Source organism: Xiphophorus hellerii, chromosome 1 (genome assembly GCF_003331165.1).
Source record: "Xiphophorus hellerii strain 12219 chromosome 1, Xiphophorus_hellerii-4.1, whole genome shotgun sequence".
Classification (NCBI taxonomy): Eukaryota; Metazoa; Chordata; class Actinopteri; order Cyprinodontiformes; family Poeciliidae; genus Xiphophorus; species Xiphophorus hellerii.
In genome coordinates this window covers 24,514,763-24,538,046 of record NC_045672.1, presented here as the reverse complement: position 1 = coordinate 24,538,046, position 23,284 = coordinate 24,514,763, and the positions used below count along the sequence as shown (strand labels likewise).

The 23,284-nt window shown below is 36.6% G+C and overlaps 1 protein-coding gene across 10 annotated transcripts in view; it reads right to left on the bottom strand.

Moving 5' to 3' along the window:
• The window catches only part of camta1a (calmodulin binding transcription activator 1a), a 393,254-nt gene that overhangs the window by 366,067 nt on the left and 3,903 nt on the right, over window positions 1–23,284 (bottom strand). For 9 of the 10 annotated variants that reach the window (XM_032584958.1, XM_032584865.1, XM_032584530.1 and 6 more), the window contains exons 2-3: window positions 20,731–20,832; window positions 8,129–8,232 (exon numbers count right to left, since the gene is read on the bottom strand). In XM_032584958.1, the coding sequence (XP_032440849.1) occupies window positions 8,129–8,232; window positions 20,731–20,832 (206 nt within the window). The remainder of the gene's footprint in view (window positions 1–8,128; window positions 8,233–20,730; window positions 20,833–23,284) is intronic. The other variant, XM_032584687.1, reaches the window with a different exon arrangement.

Here is a 23,284-nt window from a genome sequence, read left to right as displayed (position 1 = left end):
GACCCACAGCCCACAAAGATATAAACAAATCCAAAGTATGCATGTAGTTTTAGGAAATAATTAAAAAATCTCACCGGGTTGGCGCAGTATACTTTTCCAACAGACTAGAGATATTAATTAAGTAGAGTTTTCCTACAGATAAGAATTGCCCCTTTGCTAGCTGGGAATGAGATCCATAACGCATATGTGAGATGAAGACCTTTTGTAGTCGTATCTTTTTAATTCAAAATTAAAATGTAAAAAAAAAAAAAAAAAACATTAAAAGAAGACATTTCTTTATCCAAGGAACAGATGCATTTAAGTGAAAATGATAAGATATTCTCCTGACTGCTTGTATTCACAGAAATGATGGATGCGTAAAATGAAAACAGCAGGGCCTAAGATAGCAAAGTGGCGTGGAGGCGGTTAACACAAATTATGTTTCAGTCAGCGATAAGGAGTGAATGATTGCACTGCACTGCATCCAGTGGTATTTGTCATTATTGCACCTTCCTTCTTACAGTGATAACTGTGGATCTATCTGATATCAGCCTTAATTTCATTTGTTGTGGTTTTTGATCACCACCCCCGCCTGTTCCACCCGATGCCCGGTGAGTCCGCAGAGTGTTTCTACTGGCTATCCTGCTCTGTCCTGAGTGGTGGCATATTGCATGTAGGCACCACGCGGTGCTGCTGCTGGCATCGATGTGAGGCACAGAGGATTATTCCTGACGACAAGGGCATTAAATGTGTAGCAGGCCGGTGGAGGTCTGAGCTGATGCTCTCTTGTCTGTTTTGGTTCAGCACCAGTTCAGAAGCAGTTCCCTCTGAGCCGAGAGGAGGCTCACAGTACTCAGAGCGTTGTGGCGTTTATTAAAGGCTGAGGGTGTCACACCAGCTTAGACCAAGTGTCCTCCTTCGACCAAGACTTCATGCTGTACTAGTCTGCCTCTGCTTCTAAAACGAAGTGCTTTGCAAGGCAGTCACTTCTCCACAACTGAGGAGTTTTCTGTTTGTCCCACTTAAGTCTCTTGTTAAAAGCTTAGAAGTTTACATAAACCCAATTGATCGCATCCAGCATACAACATTCAAAACATACATACCGTGATTCAGACTCTGCACTGAAAAGACCTGGATAGTGAAACTGGACAGTAAAACCATTAAAAGTGCCTTTGAGGAGCATTCATATCCCTTAAACTTTTTACAATTTGCCGTTTTACAACCATATTCTGCACATAACTGTGAAATGAATATAAAAAGACATTTGTTTTAAAAAATTGCAGTAAAGAAAATCGAGAAAGTCTGATATTTATTGTATTCAGTCACTGTGAGTCGTAAGCTACACAGAAAAAAAGTGCAATTACACCTACAGTTAATTTTGGGGTATTTTTCCCCCCATTCTTTTTTTTAAATAGCTCAAGCTCAGTTAATTTCATCCATCCATCCATCCATCCATTTTCTGTTCACCCTTTGTCCCTAATGGGGTCGGGAGGGTTGCTGGTGCCCATCTCCAGCTACGTTCCAGGCGGGAGGCGGGGTACACCCTGGACAGGTCGCCAGTCTGTCGCAGTTAATTTAAATGGGTATTGTCTAGAATCTTAAGTTTCCAAGTTTTGTTGCATATTCTGAGTGTGATATAGGTATGGACTAAGCTCTTTTAATACTTAATATGCTTTGATCTTAATTATTTCTTTGTAGCTCTGCTTGAACGTATAAGATAACTTTCCTGCAGGAAATGTAAACATCTGGTCTCATCTGACCAGCACATCTTTTTGTTCACGTGTGGATGTCTTACAGTTTTATTTTAAAAATTAAATTTTTTCTTGTGTGAAACCTACAGAAGCGAGACAGTTGCACCTAAAACTGCTTTATTCTTTAATACAACCTAATCATTGACTTGACCAACCTTTATAATTAGGTGACTTCAGCAAGCATTTGATTTAACTGGATTTTACTTAGAGGCAACAGTGAACACAAATGCATTTAACATTTTTTTATATTTTTATTTGCAAACATATTTTAGGCAGGATGTATTAGTTTCATTCCCCTTCACAACAAGGCGCAGTTTTGTTTTGGCTGAAAACCTTTATTGAAATTTGTAAAGCGACAAAATGAGCTAAAGTTCGAGGAGTATGAATACTTTTTAAAGCACTGAAGCTGAAAAGAATTAGTCTACACAAAACAAAATGACATTTAGATACACCATCTTTAAACACGATAAATAGTTGGAGCCATGCTAATCCGAAGTGAACCACATAGATAAAAGAAGGCTATCCTAAAAGCAGTTGTAGGCGAAATTGTAATTCTTGAGAGCAACTCCAGTCCTGCATTCCAGCCCGACCAAACATCGAGCCGACTCTGTTTGATCCTGAGAGGGATATAGGCCTAAAGCCTTTCCTGTGTGAGATGTCCTCCTTTAAAAAGATTCTAATCTCGGCCCAAGCGTCTGGCAAAATAGAGGTTGTTGTGCTGGAGCGCCAAACAGACAGTTGGCTTCAGACCTGAGGGGAATGCTGTGAAGGTTCGTTTGTATGTGTCTCACCTGAGAGGCATGATGACATCGACGGCTGAAAGAGCAGTTACAACCAACAAGGTAAATACAGAGTCTCTGAACAATTTCTGTTTGCTATGGCGACTTACTTACTATAAGCCGTGCTACCACCTTGTCATCGACAGATGAGAGATCACGGAAATGTCCCTGATAATTGCAACGGGACTAAAAAAAGATGCTTCAAACAAAGCAGTTCTGTTTTGTTTCCTTCAGTGGTAGCTCTTTTGTGTTATCAACAACTGTCAGGTAATTCTGTCCTTCTGATAATTCGAAGGCTTCCAGCATATCCCTACCTTGCATGCTTCTCATGACTCACTGACGAGATGCCATTCAACCTCTCCCCTGAATTTTGATTCAATTGGTTTATTTAATTTTCCAGTAAATGCTGAAAATGTATTCCTGAGCACCTCCTTCAAATCAAACCACACAGGGGAGTCATGAGGTGGGTGGAAATGAATAGCTCTGTTTCAGCTTTACTTCAGGTCACCAATAACACCACAACCCCAGACTCAGTCACCTTCAAAAAGTACTGTGCAAGTGTTATAAAAAACAGAACTACTCCAGAATTGAACATGAAGCGACTGCAGTGAAAAGTGGACAGCGGTACAGAGACAATAAATGTTTTATGAATATTCCTTCATACAACTTTTAAGCAGTTTTTCTCTCAAGTCAGGAATTCTTTATTGGAGGTTCACCAGTGCTATAAATGAGCTCCAACTAAAAATAATCCAGCAACACTGAAAATTAAGGATGTCCTGATCCAATCCCAAACTATTTTTAATTGATAGGTATCAGAGTTCCTGACTAAACTCAACTTCTGTTCCTTGTTGTTTGTAATTTAACCTTGGCTAACCATAGTTAGTCAGCATGTAATGCAGAAATACAACAAATCACAGTTTGTTTTGTGTTAACAGTTTCTGAAACAGTAGTTTAAATGATGGATGATTAATTTGTCTTTATCTAACAAAGCATGTTTTCCTTAGAAATGTAAGCATTACACAGCCATTTTCAAGATGTGTAAGCGTAAACTTGCTAGCCAATCACCCTTCTCTGTAGACGAGTCAGTTTCTGATGAACTCTGAATATGCCAATCCAGAACTGTAATTTTCCTTTCAGGGGGTTATTCTTATGTGGATTTGGACGTTTGCTTGGAGTAACTGTGATGCTAAAAAATAAAATCAATCTTTATCTTCTGCTTTCTAGCATACACATCCAGGTTTGGGTTAAAATACCTTTGGTGCAAAATAAAGATGTTTGGAACCTCCTCACACACCAACAAATCCTTGCACATGATCTGTAAGACTGAAGCCAGGACTGGATGTTTTCTTTGGAAGAAAATGCTTCTCAGAAACTCACTCCTTGGCCAAAACATAAAAAGAATACAGGGGACTGTTGCCACATGCAGAACACAATGAGTCCTTTTTGGAAATCAGTGTAGTTCTTTCAGCATTTCTGTCCTCTCAGACCAGTTTCATGTAATTTCAATGTTTTTTTTACGCTAGTTTCCTTTTATTTTCTCCAGACACTGATCACTCTAACTGTGCTACCATTTAGAAAAATTTTCTGTGAACATTTTATATTCTCTTCTTCTGGCTGTTTTCTGAACTGGGGATTTAACTAAATGATGTAAACGTGTAGAAGTCTGAAAAATCCAACTGGGATAGTTCAGCTTTATTTCAAGTAAATCACGTTCAACAAAATTCATGGTAGAACTAAACCCAATGTCTACTATGGGTTTAGTACACAAAGGTGTGCACTGATTTGCAGATGTAAAAAGTCTTGGTTATGTCTCGGACATGTCGGATTAGGGACTTTTATTCTCAAGAACTGCAACTGCAACATCCCTTACCTCACTCACAATTAGAGCCTTGGAAGTTTTTTTTTCTTAATTTCAACTTTAGCCCCTGTGTCTGTATGAGAAGAGCAGAGCAGAACAATGAGCAAACAAGAGAAGAAACATTTTTGAGTGCAAATATATCTGGTTTTTTGCTTGTGAAACACAGCCAGACAAACCTCTAAAAAAGTTCCTCACTTGGAGTTGTCGTCTTCGCTCACTGTGCCTGCACGCAGATTTTACTTAAATGTTTGCAGCAACAACTATTATTATGATGACATGCTCTTTGAAATTGTATCTCTTTCGTCTCATCTCCCTCAAAGTTTTGGTTTTGTCTCAGTCTTGCTCATGGTCTTAACTTGATATAAGTTCAGGTGGTCTTGACTGCAACACTAGCGTGCACATTGATTTAACCATTGCTTTTCTCTTCAGACTTCTTTGTGAAAAAAATGCTCATTGGACAAAAATCAACAACTGAACCAGCTGGGTTACTTTAAAAGGATAATTTTCATCAGTTGCGATTTCAGACTGACCTTGACCTAATTGTATAATAACCATGATCAAATTGAATTGAATTTGAATCTATGTGATTGATTTGATTTGAGCTGATCACAGATTTCTGGATTTTAGTAGAAATTATCTTGTAAAGTTTGAGATGACAGTGAATTGGACCTACATAAACTGAATTAAACTCAACTTAATCTTTACAAACAAGTACATTCTAAAACCATGTACCCAGATTGACTTTAGCAACAGATAAAGAATGCTTACACAAATGAATCAATCATCAAGATAGCTCCTGCTTAACCTCAATCAATGAATTAATAGATACATCAAAGCAGATTTAAATATTTCACACTGTTATTTAACCTGTGGGCTTCCGACACACTTAATAAAAACTGTTCCAGTAAAAAATTTTTTGTAAAAACACATAATAGTAAGACAAAAGAGGAATAATTATGATATATAACATACAATAATGCACTCGACTCAGGTTTCTCAAATATCAAAAGGGGGAAATTAGTGCATTAAGCCTGCTGAGCTAGTGCCAGAAATATGCACAAAATTGATGAGGTGTCACTTTCAGTAAGAGTCACACAATTGCACCGACAAGAGCCTCTCTGATCCCTCCCCTCCTGCCTGTCTGCCACCACCGAGGCACAAACACTCGGATCTGCATGGTCTGCACAAAAAAGAAATGTCCTTGGTTTTAGGAAAGGTTACCTCACTCTCCTCGGCCTTGGCAAACATTATTGGCATGCATAACGTGACACCAAGAAAGCCGCCTATTTCGGTCATTTTTACTGCGTTCCCTCATCAGCAGGCCAAACGTCCACAGAACAATTTGCAGCCCAGCGACTAAAACAGAGAGATGATTTTATTTGGTAGCAGACGACAGCCCGTGCTAACAACTGTGGCCGACAGCCTTCCACAGCAAATGCTTAGACTTACATTTTGAGATCAATTTCAAAACCATGTTAATTAATTTAGACTGCTGGCAGCACAATGCAGGTCAAACAGGGCAAACAAGTTACAACATCAGCCAATTAGAAACACACAAGCGTTTTACATTTTCTTCATAACTAGGGCAGGTCTAGTGTGAGCCCAGACATGACAGATGGAAACTTACAGAGGATGGAGACCGCGAGTGATGTAAATTATACGGAGCTGGGCAAACTCCCTTCTGTGGTAATGAGGACTTTAATTTTGTTTTCTTTACAACAGAAAAGTTCATGTTTTAAATCATTTTGTAAATATAAGCACAACAGAAAATCAATGTGAAAAAAAAAACTTGCTCACTGTAACTGACAGGCCATCTTTTTGAATATCCTGTTTCACAACACAACCCTATCTGGTGCCTTATTATCTGGTTGTTTTTCAGTCAATTAACTTTCATCACCGCAGATGACTGTATTTATATGGCTGCAATTTGTTAATCCCCAAAGCACGGATGGTTGATTTTTGCGCATCGGCCTTAAGATTTGTCATCGAGTGTGTTTAGGTCTAATTACTACCAGTTTTTCTCTGAAAAGAAGAACAAGATTTTCATCCATCAATAGTGAAAATGAAAGCAATAAATTCATCAACCTATCCCCAGAGAAGGAGAGCAGGCTGACAAATGAGTTCTGAGGCAAATGAAGCAACACAAGTCCCTGTTTGGGAATTACAGTATAACATGTTTAAGACTTATGTCTACTTTCTTCTAGACTCCAAGTGAATAATTCATCATAAAAACTGTTAGAAACTATTCCCTATGTCTTAACATATTTTACTTTGTATGCCAAGCATACACAGCACTGTTAAATTTGCAGTTTCTTGTGATGTAGCGAAAAATAAGGCTAAGCTAAATCCTTTCTAAACCTTTTTAATGTGTGACATTTATCTTTTAACTGAAAAACGAACAAATCTGTTAGAATGAAAAAGAGGTTGCATAAAAATGCACACATTTGAACTAATACTCTATTAAAGTACCTTTTGATTTAATTTCATCATTCAGTCTTACTTGTTAGGAGTAAAATCAACATACCATATTTTGACTTGAAAGTCTCTCAGATTGTGAGGATATTTTTTGTGCAAAGCCCTCTTCAGCTGATCCTCCAGATTTAGTTTTGGACACAATTTTTATTAACACCAGTTTATATTGCCAGTTTAGTTCCAGATCACCCCGTCACACCAAAAGTTTTGAAATTATCTCAATTTTTAAAATGACAAATATGACAATCTAAACGGGACATGTAGATTTCAGAGAGTTATTCAATGTCAGTTTTTAGCTCAGCGCTGCTGATTCAAGCTTTTTTTCTATTATAACAAATATTCTCCACTTTATTACACAGAATAGTTTTGAATTTAAAAAGAAATAAAAGTATTTGAAGACTATCCTCATTTATGAATAAAAGCATTTGTGCCTAAACTTGCTACAAAAAGCATAAAAGTACATGACGTTAGTTGACGTGTTCCTAGATTATAAATGATTGTTAAATTGTCTCAATCTTAATTAACCATGTAATTTTTTACAAGACACAAATTTCTCTGTGTAAAATGCTGTATTGTTTCTTGTTATTCTGTTCATGTTAAATAAAATTAGTTTGAACTGTCTTCAGTTAAATTAACACAAAGGGTTAATTAACTTTCACCTGACAAAAGATAAGCATTTTGATCAGTATTTTATACCAAATGGTGCTTCCTTAAAGAACAACATCCTGAAGAGTGAATTATAAAATCCAAGTACAAGTGTCTGACAAATATCTGGATATAAGCAAAGTATAGAGGAAATGTTTAGTGATTTTTTGCATTTTGTTACAATCTACCTCACATTTACAAGTGAAACCAATCACACTCTTGCAATGGATTTTTTTTCTTTAAAGTTGTGATTTGATATAAAACAAATTTTTAACATCATATCACTTGAGATGTTTGTCAAAGTAATTAATTGGTTTCTTAAGATCAATTTTAATAGCAGCAAATGATATAAAGTCAACTTTAAAATTAAAATACTGAAAATAGCAACCCATAAACAGAAACAAAAGTTTAATAAAATCACAAACTCACTCATCTCATACTTTCACATGAAGCTGATGTGAGCAGCTTGTCTCCACTGCTTAAGGCCACTACAATAGATTGTGTGACTTTGTTCTGAAGAGAGTTGACATGACTTACAAATCTGTTTAAAAATGGTCTCTGAGAGCAGCGTGTCTGCTGGAAGGATATCTCTGCGCAGAGATGGATTTAGTGGAAGCAGGACTGATAAGCAGCGGCGTCCTTACCTCATTAGTGTTCCACCGGTGCCTCTCCTTCGGCAGCGACGTGCATTTTGGTAGACATTCAAGCAGCTTCTTAGGCAGGTATATTTTCAAATGTCCATGTTCATCTACAACGAGAGCGAAACAGAAAAGAATATTAAGCAAGGGCTTCATATCTTATTGACTCACTTGTCTTCCCTCTTTATCAGTCTATCAGTCTCTCGGCTTTAAAACGCTGACTATAAAATAACTATCCCCAGCTGAATTAGGAAATTAATTTAAGAACAGCATAATGCATACATTTTAGTTTGTGGTCGGCTAAATTATTTTACTGTGTAATGCAATCTGTCAGGGGAGTTTACCAGGAATTTTTCACTGTCAACTTGGAAAGGCTTTGTCTATTCATTATTTAGACACAATAAACACCCTTGAGTGATTTTATGGTGTATGGAGAGTTAGTATTGGAGGCTGTGTGCTGCCCTAAAGAATGTGGGGTATTATTCATGGAAATAAATGCAATTACCAGGGCAATTGCTTAAATCATAATGTATGTATTTCAAGCTACAATTTACAAGAATTATCAAACTAAGATTTACAGACAAACCTTTGACGTAAATAAATCAAGTGTATATTTCTTATTATTGCTCTCTTTTTGCAAAATATGCTAAATATCTTATAGCAATATTGAATAAATTTGAAAATTATTAAAGTTTATTTCAGTAACTTAGTTCACTATTATAGAAATTATTTCCACAAACTGATGTTTCCAAACCTTTCTGTTAAAAATTATAATTTTCTGCTTATTGGTAATGAAAACACAACATTTAAGATTAAAACAATCCTTATTTACTTTGATTGTGATGTAGTTAACTTAAAATGTATTTTTAAATGTTATGGTTCCCAGTTTTCAAAAGTATTTATACCCCTTGATTTTTTTTTTGTATGTTGTATATTTTGTTATATTATTGAGGTTCAAGATCAATCCTCTGTAGTGCATAATACTGAAGTGGAAAGATACAGGATGCATGGTTTTTCAATATTTCTTTTTACCAACTAATACCTGCAAAGAGTGTTCTGCATCTAAATGAGTCAATACTTTGCAACAATAGTTTTAGCTCAATCCGACTGAATGTAAAATATCAATGACCAGTAATTCTCAAAACTTTCCATAGATTCAGACTTGTTTCACAATAATGACAATCTTACTAGCTTGCTTTAGGTTTGAGCTTATGCGCAAATTCGGCCCAAAACATATTTATCTTTGCTATAGAGAACATGTCTCCTTTCTTAACAGTCACTTCCAAATAACTGAACTGTATAGACATCTGGAAATTATAACTAAGGATCCAAACTTGCCTGAGAGATTTTAAATTTTTGCATTTTGTTACAAAGCAGTACATGTGAGTTGATGCCTTAAACACATCCACAGAGGTGCATCTATTTAACATAATAAAGATGGTTGATTAAACTATAATGTATAATCATCTGGGCTTTCCCAAGTTTCTTATAAGAATTGTAACTGTAGCTCTATGTCATGTTGTAGGTGTGTATTTGGAAACAAATGCATTGAGGCAGAGGTAGCTTGTACAGTAGGTGAAGGATGTTAAATAAAAATGATGAACAAAAAAAAAAACTTACAAAAATCAGGAAGCCAGAGCAGAACAAAAGCCATAAATCCAAGGATTTATGGCAGCAGGGAACAAACAGAGAAAATAACAATGTATAACAGGATTAGAGAGGAGGAACTAGCCAGCAGTATGAGCAGGAGAAGGGTTTAAATACTGTGAGGGTGAATGCTGGAACAAAAGACCAGGGCTGATGAGCTAACGGGCCGCAGGTGTGACAAGAGAGAGAGAAAAAAATGGCACAGTGGGCGAGGGAGAGTACACAAGTGACTAGGAAATGAATATAACACTAAAGTATAACTAGACCAAAGAAACAATTAAACTAGAGTAACAAGTAATAACTGGAGACAAGAAATAAACATAACTAGAAACACTAAGAAAGACTGAACTAAAGTAAAACAGAATCAAGACTGAGAGATTTAAAGAAAGAGACTGAAGTACACAGAATAATCAAACCTCAAAAACAACTCAAAACAACCCAGTGCATAACAGTCTATTTTTCTGAAAACCAACAACAGATTTTTGTCTAGGATTCCCCTACATTTATTTATTTCACCCTGTTCCTACTGCAGAGAAGTACATTCACAGCTCGATTCTGATCCCATCTTGTTTTATCCATGGACAGATGTGGTGAGGGTGATGTGAAAGTATTAGTTTTCTTCCACACATTGCATTTTTCATGCAAGCCAAAAGGTTTAATTTTATGCTCGTGTGACATGTTTGCTGTTTGAAAGAGACTTTTTATGGCTTTCCTCTTGTTATTCTTCCATCAAGGCCAGATTTGTTGAGCACACCACTACTGTAGTAGCTGTCATGTTAATTTCCTCCTAAACTGTGGGTCTCTACCTCTTTGCTTCTGTGATTAATAGAATACCAAAGGATATGGATACTTTTGCAAGGATTACTTAATTCAATTTGCTACTTAGTGAAATAAAATATCAATGTTGTAGGTAAATTTATGATCACTGTTAAATAAATTCAAATACTATCTTGAAATAGTAAAGCAGTAAAGTCTGAGCAGATGATCACATCAGGCTGTTTCACTGAGAAAGTATTTTAGCATCAAAAAAAGAACAAATACAGGTTGATATTAACTGTATACCTGAAAGATGAATTTATATTATTCATCTGGCTGCCAACTTCCCATTTTTATAGGAGCACAACAAGATTTATAATGATTAAAAGCAGTGTAACAATGCATTTTTATGTGAGACTATTTAATCCGTGTGAAAATGAATCTATTTTTCAGCTGTAATGTCTGCATGCCAAACTGAATATAAATACATTTTCTCAGTATAATGCAAATGACTCCATCTGTAATGCAATAAAGCTTAAAAATAAATTTCTACAAGAAAACAAGCAAATACCTGGAATTGAAATGGCTTTTTTGTGATTATATAAGTGTAAAATGGGAGAAAATGAGAAATAAAGTGAGTGAAAAGAAACAGACTAGATGTCAGTGGTAGATATCAGTGGTTGAGTTCAGGAAAAGAAAGAAAAAGTTTTCAAAATGTAATCATTGAGATAGAGTCTCTGTGGCTTCCCTGCTGCCTATCACACAAATATAGTACAGTGTCACTGCCCCTGAACATCCATATGGAAAATTCAACCCAGTTGATCCATAGAGACAGAGCTGGCATGAAGCCTCTGGGTGTAACGTGTAAGGTAGAACATCACTATACCCAAAGGAGTGGCGAAGTAGATTTGTAAAATCTGCTACACCAGCCTGTTCCTGTAATACTACATGTAGACTCAGTTTTTTATGAGCTGCACACGCAATCATTGGCTTAGCCCAATTAAGAATCACATCCAGCATCTGCTCTGAGGTACCGGCACAGTGGTTTTATCGTCAAAAGTGGAGAACACGCTGTCACTGAATGACACAAGGTGAAGGAAAGATAGAAAACTATAACTGCCTTAATGTGCAGTCTACTTACAGGAGCTTAAAATGGGATAAAATAAGCAAAGCGAGCCCACACTTAGATTAAAACTTGATGGAATTTCAGTTTTATATTGTACATTAATATTAGCTGAAATTTGATAAACTTGTGACAAACCTAGATATTTTTTTTTCACTTATGGTAACTTCTTTCTGTAGAGAAATTAATAGTTCCCTGAATCACCCTAAGGCAATACAGTGTATGGCACCAACATATTCAGTATGTAAAATATTAATAGATATTAAACTTTTCTCATGTTGTGTCACATTTTAATGGATTTTTATGTTTTAGATTCACGTGAAGTAGTGCATGCTTGTGAAATAGCTGAAAAATTACAGATGGTTTCAATCTTTTTTTTTTAATAAATGAAAAATATGTGCATATCTATTCAGAAACCCCCAGAGTCCATACTTTGTAGAATTACCTTTAGCTGCAGATATAGCAGTAAGTGTTTTGAGGTATGTCTCTCGCAGCTTGCATATGTAGAGACTCAAGATTATGCCCATTCGTCTTTGTAATTTAACTAAAGCTCAGTCAGATTAGATGGTGGGTGTCTGTGACAGCAGTTTTCCAGTTGCCAAGATTCTCAGTTGAATTTCGGTCTGCACTTTGGCTGGCCTATTTTAACAAGTAACTACTGTCATATCCAAAAAGTAGGTAGCAGGTATTGAACAACCTTTTCATTAAGCCCAGATTTGTGTATTAAAAATGTTTTTTTATTGATCAGTGTCAGATTTCCATTCTCTGTAAAAAATCATCACAATTAACAGAAATAAAAGCTACAAAACATCAGTCTGTGTGCAATTAATCTACATAAGACGATTTGTTTGGTGATGGAGTTAGTGAAATGACTAAACCTTTCAATAATAATCTAATTACAGAATGGTGCCTGCATGCTTTTATTTATTCCACTGCACAGTAGCTCTGGCTGTATGTGTAGGGTTGTTGTCTTGCTAAAAGTTAAACCTCAATCCCCGTCTTAAAAATTCTGGAGCAACTAACAAATGTTCCTCTAGGATCGGGTTTAGCTCCATCCATCAACTCTGACCAGATTCCTGGTCTTTCCTGAAGAAAACCGTCCCCTTGTCATGATGATGAACAGTGCTCTGTGAGGTGTTCAGAGATTGGCATAATGTTTTTATAACCTAACCATGACCTAAACTTCTCTACAACTTTATCTCTGATCTGTCGGTTGTGCTTACTGGTCTTTATGATGCTGTTTGCTTGATAATGTAACTCTGAGGCCTTCACTGAACAACTGGATTTACTTAGATATAAATACACACAGGTGAACTCCATTAAGTAGTTGACCTCTGAAGGCAACTGGTTGAATAATAGTGAAAGAGGCAAATACATAAATGCACACTACTGTTTTCAGAAATATAATTTGCAAAAAAGCTTGGAAAACCACAAATCCTCTGCTTCCATTTCACAATTATTTGTATTAGTGTGAAAATTCCAGGATTCAACAAATTCTGCAAACAGATATGTCTGTGAAAGACATTCTTACTCTTTTAAAACATTTAGAGTAGGAACAAAAAAAAACTATTTTAAGAGAGTTGCAAATATTTTCATCAGTGGTTGTAGTATTTTTTTTTATTTTTATTTGAACTGGTTGTTTTTTTTTTAGGGGGAGGGTTACTACCTTATTTGCAAACCAGTGGCTTTGGAAATTGGTTTCCTCTCCAAAATACTTTGCAGTTGAAACCTCTATGCATAAGTTGTAGCATTAAATCACAGCTGTGTTTTACTTATAAATTCTTTACAGGCAGGATAGTTCAACTCTTTAGTACCTAAACTACATACTGCAGCACCGTCTTGTTATTGTGGCTGGTTTTTAAACATATTGCTGTTATAAATCTCAGTGTCTCAAGCAAATACCACATTTAATTCTTCTTCTCTTCTATATTTGACGTTGCACAATTTTTAGAGAATTATAACAGAAAAGAAATACCAAAATATATTGTTAAAAAGTTACAAAAAAGTTATCACTTCCTTTGACTGCCTATTTGCTTATAGTTTTTTTTACATTCTCCTCATTGTCCCTTCTGACAAATCTAGCCTTCTCAAAATTATATTTTTGTAAAATAGAAAATTTTCAGTAATTTATTTCACTCTTTAATCACTGATGAACAAAATAAAGTTTAAAGTTTAACAAAATAAAGTGACCATTTTACTTCACAAGGCAAGATAAGGTGAGACTACTTTTCAGGTTTGGGAACTAAGAGATTACTGATGTGCATGTTGATTACAGTGTCAAAACTCTCCATCTGTGCCATAAAGGTGTTCTCTACACATCAAACTATTTCCAGGTGTTACTTTAACAGCATATAAAGTATAACGGAAATTCCTTTAGACTCCTCTCCCGTATACTGTGAAAATACGATTTTACGACTGACTCCATATACAGTACAGGCAGTAAACTGCATTTGGTATGAAAAACAAACTGTGGATTCAAAATGCTGACTTTCAGTATTTTGATACTGTGTGCATTGCTCCAGAATAGCGAAGTCAGTCAGCTGACCTCAATCCAACTGAGCATGTGTTTCACTTGCTCTCGACCAGACTCAGGGCAAAAAGCCTTCAAAACAAGAAAGATATGAGCGTGGCTGCAGCACAGGCCTGGCAGAGCATCACCAGAGACCATGCCAAGTATCTGTTGTCGTCTAAGGATCGTGAATTACACGATCAAAACAACAGCACAGTCTGCAACCAAATATTTAACATATATCTAATTAATCGCGATGTCTACATTTTAACAATGAATGCTATCTAATCAAATGTAAACGTCGGTGTTCACTGTATCTGCCTCTGATACAGCAGAGTATTCCAAGCTGCTCCGGCATCGTTTTAAATGCAATTGTGTCTTTTTGTTGTTAAGTACGCCACGTGTTTTAGATGTGGCACTTCAGATCAACACTGTTGGCATTCTCTAATCCAGGAGTCCTTGTCTAACTTCAAAAGAAGGAGTTTGTTTGTTTGTTTTTTTTTACACGAGCACAGTTCTAACAAAGCTCTCAAAGCTCGCAAGCGGAAACTCAGCGTAGAGGAGGGCTTTCTTTTCACAGCAATGCACGCTCAAAGTTTTTTTAATTCTTTTACATCTATTTATTCACACTAATAATATCTGAGCTTCGATTTCTTCCACTGGGCATTTCCACTTCTGAAGAAGGAACTTCCAAAAAGAATTGCTTATTAATTAAAGATCTGCCCACTGTGGAATGAAAACTACTGCGATTTGTGCATCAGCCAAAAACAACCCCAGGGAGAATACCTTAGAAGCCACATTTGGACTATACTTAATATAGAATAGAGTTCCCAAATCAAATTGTATGATTTGATTAGTGCTTAAAGAACAAATACATGCATAACCATAAGCTAATGGCACACTAAAATAACTCTGCTTCTCTGCGTTTTGCATACGAGTCTCCCTTTAAGGTTTAATAAGAAACTGAGATTAAACAGCAGGCTTAATAACTGCCTGTAGCTGGTAGCTGGGGAAAAATACACAGAAAAATACAATTTGGTAGTAACACTAAAGTGCAAGACAGGCTGCTACAAAGGTTTGTTACATGAGAGGATGTGCTGAGCTGAGCTGGCACACTGCAGCCAATTACATTCCAGGTCCTGATGAGCAAGTGAGTTTTGCTCACATACAAAAATCTAAACAGAGACGGAAACTCCTTTCAGCACAAAGGTTTGCAGCTTTTATGTTACAATCACAGGCTGTGTTTGTGCCAAATAGCGGTCGCCTGCACATGCTGCTCCATAATTTACATCACCCTGGCTGTAAAGATATATTTTTCTCTGCTGATGTTTGGATTATCACTGATCTTGGCTGCTAAGCAAACACTTGGGCTGAATTTAAGGGTATTTGTCATGCTCGCTTGCTCCAGCCCCACCCTAGAGATGAGAATGAGGGTCATGAGACTGGAAAGGCTGACAAAAACAAATCTTTAATCAATATCTAAACCCTGAACGCAAAACCCTCTCTCTTCTGTCTCTGTCTGGGAGCGCTCTGGGAGTGACAGTTTTTCTTTTTAATCTGTGCCTGCATTGTGGAGAAATTGCAAGCTAATGTTTTGGCTATAGATCACTCAACAAATCGCCAGTGGCGGTGCATATCTAAAGCAACTGTTTGAATGCTAACACTTTCCACAAAGGCTAATATGGCTTGTAGACATGAAGAGCACTGTAACTATGTTTCAACCTGAATCACATCAGAGCTAAGTTACACAGTTTTGCTGCAGATATAGAAACTTTGGATACAGCAATAATCTGTAATTTTGGTATTTCACATAACAGCAATAGCCTTACAAAGATATGGATATCCCTTTTGTCACAATACAAATACAAAAAAATGCATTTCTATTGTGAATGTATGTGACAAATCAACACATATTAATGAAAGAAACAAATAATTTATTTTTTTTTCACAGATGAAAATCAGTGATTTTGTATTCAGGCTCCAGGGTAACAAATTATCTTCAGATGCCACCTAATTATTAAGTCAACAAGTAATGCATTCTTAGCATAAATCTAGATGTGTGTTGAAATTTCTGGCCTACATATAAAACTTTACATATAGAAGATAAATTAACGGCACACATTCCACTGAACAAACCAAGCCTATAGGGAAACGGGTCAGATTTGATGGGAAGGTAGCTACAGCTAAATACAAAACAACGTCATATTTATCTAATATTTATTTGTAAATACATATGAAAATCGTGTTGTCCTTTCCTTCTAGTTCATGGTTATGTTCTACCTTGTTTTGGTTAATCCCGCAAAATCTCAAGTAAACAAGTTTTTTGTTGCAATATGATAAATGTGGTCAAGTTAAAGAGAAAAATACCTTCACAAGGTGCTGTATTTACAGACAGATAACAGAAATAAAGAAACATATGTTTTTGTTTTTTTACGGGCAACTCAAGGGGTTGTAAAAAGACTATAAGCAGAGGATAAACATCCATCAATCACTTAAACAGAATAGAAAAAATTTACAATTTGATTTTCTGTCAGTTTATCCCTGCATGTTTAAAGGAGCCAATAAAGACAAATATGAGCACTCTGCCAGCATGATCGCAGTTACTTCAGATAATTGAGTTTACACAGCTAACTGTGGCTTACTTGTTTATAAACATTCGATTCTCATCACTGACCAGTAAGAAGTGCTGAGAAATTCATTTAGGTCTAACACCACTGAAGTCCAGAATCATTAAACTGGATGAGTTTCCCTGCACAAAACGACATCTTAGAGTTTAGTTTAAAGAGCTTTACAGATACATCAGTTTTAATGCTGTGAAGGACCATTATAAAACACCAATGTCTTTCAAAGAAACAAATCTGACAGCTGTTTTACATGCAGCTGCAGTGTATAAAAAAATAAGCCATAAAATACTGAAATATAATGGGATATGTGAAAATTGGCAATGAAAGAAAGTGGAAAATTAAATGTAGAAAAACTTCTCTACAACAGGCCAGATGTCAAAACAGCAGTGAAAACTCAGAAAATGGGTAAAGAGGCATAAAGTAGTAACAAGTTGTTGGCAGAGGAAACAAAAAGTAGAGATGAACTCAGACAACCAAGGAGATATGGTCAGCTGGTGACATGCTGCATTCTAAAAGCACAAAATCTGAAAGCGAGACGTGAAAGAATGAGGAGGAACAAACAGGAGGTACAAACTTGCAGAAGAATTTTCAGGATATTAGTTTTGAGTGCATTCATTTCTGAGGAAATGTTTTTGTTGCCTCTGAATCTGTGATTTGCACATATCCCTGTCAGAAACTAGAACAGTACGCAAAAGGCAGGTACCAATTTCTTTCCGACAAATAAATCCAACTAATAAATTAAAAACTGACTTGATTTTTATTAGAAACCAAGTACAAGACATCTCTTCACTCTTTATAATAATTTTATATGGATTCCAAATAACAAAACAAAAACAATTTCACTCTTTTACCTCTGTAATTTGCAGAACCACTTCTACAAAAGTGCCACGACATGTAGACACTTTTTTGTATCCAAAGAATTTCCATTTTGCTCTTTACTTCTTATTGTTATTCTCGCAAAAATGCTTGCAGTCCTGTGGCACTGTGATGCCATCTTGCTTGCACTGCTCTTTTGAAGTCTGCTCATTGATTTTCAATTATGTTTGAGTCAGGGTATTGTGAGGGCCAAGGCCAAACCCTCAGCTTCCGCTTCTTAAGGAGCTCCATTTTGGACTTTGATATTTGTTTTAGGAGGGTTTCAGTTGCAGAAGCCCTCTTCCTCTCTACCACACACTTTTAACAGAAATACAATTTTTGTTTAGTTAAATGTGTCAAACATAAAAGTGTCCTCTCTCCAAATTTATATAATTGAACTGTTTGCCTATAGTTTCACAAAGAGGTCATTAATTTATAGTTTACATTTTTTGCTTAAATTTTAGGCACAATTCTATTTTGCACAAAATCCTTCTGTTTAAAAGTATTGCTAAAATTGTGAGACCGATCAAGTTTTTCTCTCCGCATGTAAGGCATCTACTCAGTGAAAAGTTCACTGCAATGTCAAGTTCTGCTTATTTTTCTTGAAGGCTTTTTGCAGTTTAATGCGAGCTACAGTTTGCTTCTCTAGCAATCCATCAAGGAGTTTTCTCAAAATGTTCTGTTTTCCTCAGACCTCGGCTTGACCTTCATCATTCCTGTTAACGTACTTTTTCCAATTGAATCGAGAATTACAAACTAACTCTAAAAACATTTGTCTGTTTACTTCTCGTGACTTTCTTTTGTGTCAAGGTTTTAAAACTACACAAAAGAATTGAAGCTATGTCTGAATTCCTTTACTGAACTGTCCAAGGTCCTGATGGCTGCTGATAGGAACATGGAGAAGAGTGAGCAGACTTGGATTTAAAATAGCAATGCATTAGTGTAGGACTGGGAAACCAATTATGTTTATCATTTGGCCCATGGCCTGTTTGATAATACCCTTACATGCAGTGAAATTACTCACCACCCACCAGTGTAAAAGAGAAAAAAAGTCTCTGACAAGTAAACCTTCATGCTGTGATGTTACAAAGCAAACCAAAACAAAGAAAGCAGTTCATGGCCTCTAGAGATAGCATCTAGGATGAGTGTTTGACCTGCAATGTACACAACAGCTGCTGGGAAAGATGTGAGGGAAGTTTTTTTTCCCACTACTGGATACATGCAATATAGAAATTTCTGAGAATCTCAATGGACATCATCTTTTATTTGTTCTGCAACTAGACAAGAAGCAACATGTGCAGTAGTATTGCAGCTTTTCTTTTTTTGGCCGTTGTTTACAGCTGCACTTTTAATGCTTCACCAGTGGGAACACAGGGTACACTGTAGATTTATGTAGCATAATAAGGAAAGACTGTCAAAAAAAAGTCAAACTGCTAAAAATAAATAATGAACTAAAAAACATAAAAAAAACCTCGGCCTATTACTGGAAGTTCAACAAACATGCACACATGGTTAACTGCCTGCAACAAACTGAAAATGACTCTTTATGTGTTCTCAGCCCTCAGTGAGCTCACCCATCCATAAAAATCCCATCTCAAGGAGAGCAGAGGTGAGGTCTCTTTTTCTCCACCTCTCTTTCTCTCTTCCTCTTGTTCTTTTTTCACTCTTCTCCCTCTTGCTTACAAATGCGCGCACAAAAGAGCGCCTTCTTTCTGTATCATAACTACTCCCACAATTACTCAGACGATTACTCAGATCAATGGTTTGCCTGCCTGCATTCTGACTGTCCCCCCCTCCTTGGTAGGCAGAAAAAACCTCCAGGCTGAACACATTAAACAGAGTGTGTGACATGGGGGACAGGATAGTGTAATATCACGCAATAACATGAGAGAAAATAGAAAGACTGGCAAAACATATTGTCAGTCAGAGCTGTCACACATGAGGGGGTAACACAAAAGTATATCAGCAATGTATCTGTTACAGTCTACAACCCTGTTTCATAGATCTGCACAAGCGCTCCCCTGCCATTAAATCTCTAAGACGTTCTCGGTTAAAGAGAGCAAAACAATGTGGTGCTGTGGAGCTCTCCCAGTGGCAGTTATCACTGGTGAAGCACAGAGCCTAACAAGGGGTTGAGGTGATTTCATGCTCTCTATTTAGAAATGACAATACATGAGCACACTTAATTACGCAGTCTCTAGTCTAGATCAACATGGTCTTCCAGCAGTGAAGGGGATGGTGTATTCATTAAGAGTAAAAGGGACTCCTTTCTGCTGAGAAACAATCGGCTTCACAGAGGGGGACAGTTTCAATGTGGGAAATAGACAGAAGGCTAAAAAAGATCAGACGTATTTTCTAAAAAGGAACGAAAAGAAAGTCATCCAAAATAAAGTCAAGACTTTGGCCTATATTTCTGACTGATGTGTTTTGGTTGTGACGAAATAAAGCGACTGTGTGCAGAACTGTGAGTGCAGTCAGGCAGTTCCCTCAGAAGCTGGTTTTTACAAGTCATAAAAATCCTCTGTGATGCTTCTTTTTTTCTCTCTCTCTCTCATCTTTGTTCTTTACTCTCGGTCTGCAGTTTTCACACAGCACAAAATGTAATGACAGGAAGACAAATAATAATTCAATTTCAATATCACAGAATATTAACGTTTAAGAAATGCATGAATATTTTAGTTCTATGCTGTTTAACCTGCCAACATTTTTAATTTGCTCTGTTGCTTCCTCGTCATCAAAGGAAGCTTTGAGAAAAGCAGACAAAAGGCAAAGTCAGAGTCATAATTGATGGCTCAGGGCTCAAGCTTTCTCTCTGAGGGTCTGCTCAGGTCCTGATCCCGTGGCCTCAACCTGAAACAATCACTCTTAGTTAACGACAACACTTCAGCTATTGACAGCATGATCCTGTAAAGCAGACACTTCAATCAACAGAGCAGCCGCAGGAGGTGTTGTGTTGGAGGGGAAGAAAACAAGGGAGGGGGTATGGGGACGGATGAAAATCAAGAAGTAAATAAATGAATTGATGAATGAATAATAGATTGGCCAGCTAGTGGCGACTAGCAGCAGGAATGCAGTATTAATAACTGACTCTTACTGTTCGTCTCTGTGTCATCACTGATACTCTTAGGTGGACCATGGCCAGCATAACACACTGCTGATCTGTACATTCGATCCGGATTACGAACTTTCTTCAGTCCTTTAGGAGGCAAAGAGAAAAGTAGAGAAAAATCGAGGAAAAGTAGTATTCTTCCAGCCTGTGACAACTAAGCACAATCCCCATGCAAAAATTACACAGAAACAACACAGAATATTTAAATACATACAGACAAAGTGCGTGTGTTAGAATCTTAAATAATAAGTTGGAAAATGGCTTAAAAGAAAGGCATATTTTATTGCAGCTGTATAATAATACTCCAAAAAATTTCTGAAAAATTCAACCTTCTACTTGAGCACATTTATTCAATTTGAGAAAAATCCTATCTGTTATGAAATAGTTATTTTTTGTTTTTTTTTACAAAATCAGCAATACCACAATACAATAAATGTAACTATAGCATTTTTTTCACAATGTATCTTTTACTAATTTAAATAATAATCTGAGTTTCTAGGGATTTTGAATTAGTAATTAATAAGAATAGCTCTGGAAGGTAATTTTTTTTAAAATCTCCAGATCTCACTGTACGAAGAACTGCAGCATCAAGTGACATCATATGGTCACCAAGTCCCCACAAAAACCATAATACTCTTTCTATATGCCAATCAGTTGGTTGAAAGGAATGTGAGGAAAAAGTCTTATGTTTTACCAGCACAAATGTAAACATTTGAGATTCTTACAGTCTACTGGGACTTTCACTGAAACTCTCTGCATCAGTCAGACGAGGTTACAATTAAATTTATCCTCAAAAGATGCTGCAGGTGGTTAAAACAGAAAAACAATATGTGGGAAAACTCCTCGTTTTTTCCCACATGTTAAGTATGGTAGACGATCTGTGATGCTGTGGGCCTTTTTCATTTCTCAACACCATGGGAACGATTTTAAAGGCATTATATTGTGAACTTTATTAAATGCCATGTCATATTATATCGCAGCTGAAAATTGGTTATCTGTGATAATTTTGAAAAGGATAATACTCAAATCAACTCAGAAATAGTTTAACTGAGACAAACCTAACACAGTCCAGAGACCTAAATCGTATTGAAAGGATTCATGAAAATATATAAGGAAGTTTATAGTAATTGACAATATCTCTCTGATTGTAAATTCTCATTTGTTCAAAGGTTACATCAGATTATGTGTGGCGCTATTCCCAATAATTGCAGCATCACATTTTGTTAAAAACAATAATTTCTCAAAATTTAATTCTTACCTCCAGCACATCAATTCACTCAAATTAAAGGTTGGATTTTTAAATGTTTTTATTATAATATTATACTAATGCAATAAAATAAAACATTATTGTAAAGCTTTTAACACTTCTTTATCGTGGAGGCAAACAATTTCCAGAGAACTGTATTAAACACACAAATCACGTTTTTGTTGCCCTCAGAAATGTTTTATATCCTACAAGGAAATAAATAAGTAGTAAGGGTCAGTGTAGCTGTGACCCTCTTTGATACAGGCAGTAACATTTCTTATTGTTTAAGTGGTAAACTGAATGATTCAATACAATCAATCAGTTGAGACCGTGCAAAGCAGTACGTAAAGGTCTGCTACGTGCAGGAATCAGGAGCGATACGTCTCAGCAACCACAGACACTGCCCGACTAACATCCATCCATACCTCACTGATCCAATTAAAAGGCAGAGCAGAAAACCCAGCACCTGATTCACTGATTCAACACAAGACCAAGGGAAGAAACAGTCTGTCCTACAACACAAGGTTCAAATCTTCATGCCTCTTTTTACAAAACAGCATAGAAATGTTTGTATCATTGCTGCACAAGCATTTTTTGGAAGTTGAGGGCTCACTGTGTGCTTGCTTGATGTTTTGCTGGCGTCTCACGTTGCATTTTGATAACATCAAGGAGCGCATTAAACTGCACTGCTTAAAAATAAGAAAATAAGGTCTGTTTTAAATCGCCCACCTTTGTTGACCGTTTTTCCATTCCTGTATTTGCATTTTTCTTATTTTGAATGAATATGAGCTTACAAATTTTGGTCTAAAACTTTTTTTTAAATCAAACTGTGTGAAGATTCAACTTTAGCGATTAAATAAAATCTTGAGGCTTGCCTTTACAAATCCCCTTGCTTCACATATGACTCTTGTACTGAAATATTTGTATAAAGCGGTGACCCGGCAGATTTTTTAAGACTGCAGGCTGTAGTTTTCTCTAGAGCAGTGTCATTGTGAGGCATATCAAGCCTGTCCTTTCAGTGCCCTCCTAGCCTTGTGCTTTAAGTAACGCACACACTGAGATTTTTAGGTGTGTGAAGGGGAGTAAAAATACCCCCGAGGGCCTTGAGGCTTGAGAGAAATACACCAGGATGTAAACATTACACCACAGAGTAAGTCCAGGTCATGGCCTCTCACTTGTTATGGACCTTTCGTGAGACCTGCCAAACAAGTGTGAGCCATCAGCACTGCCCACAAGCCACAAGGACAAAAGGTTGAAGTAGGGGGGGAAATCCTGATTTCATAGCTGAGAAAA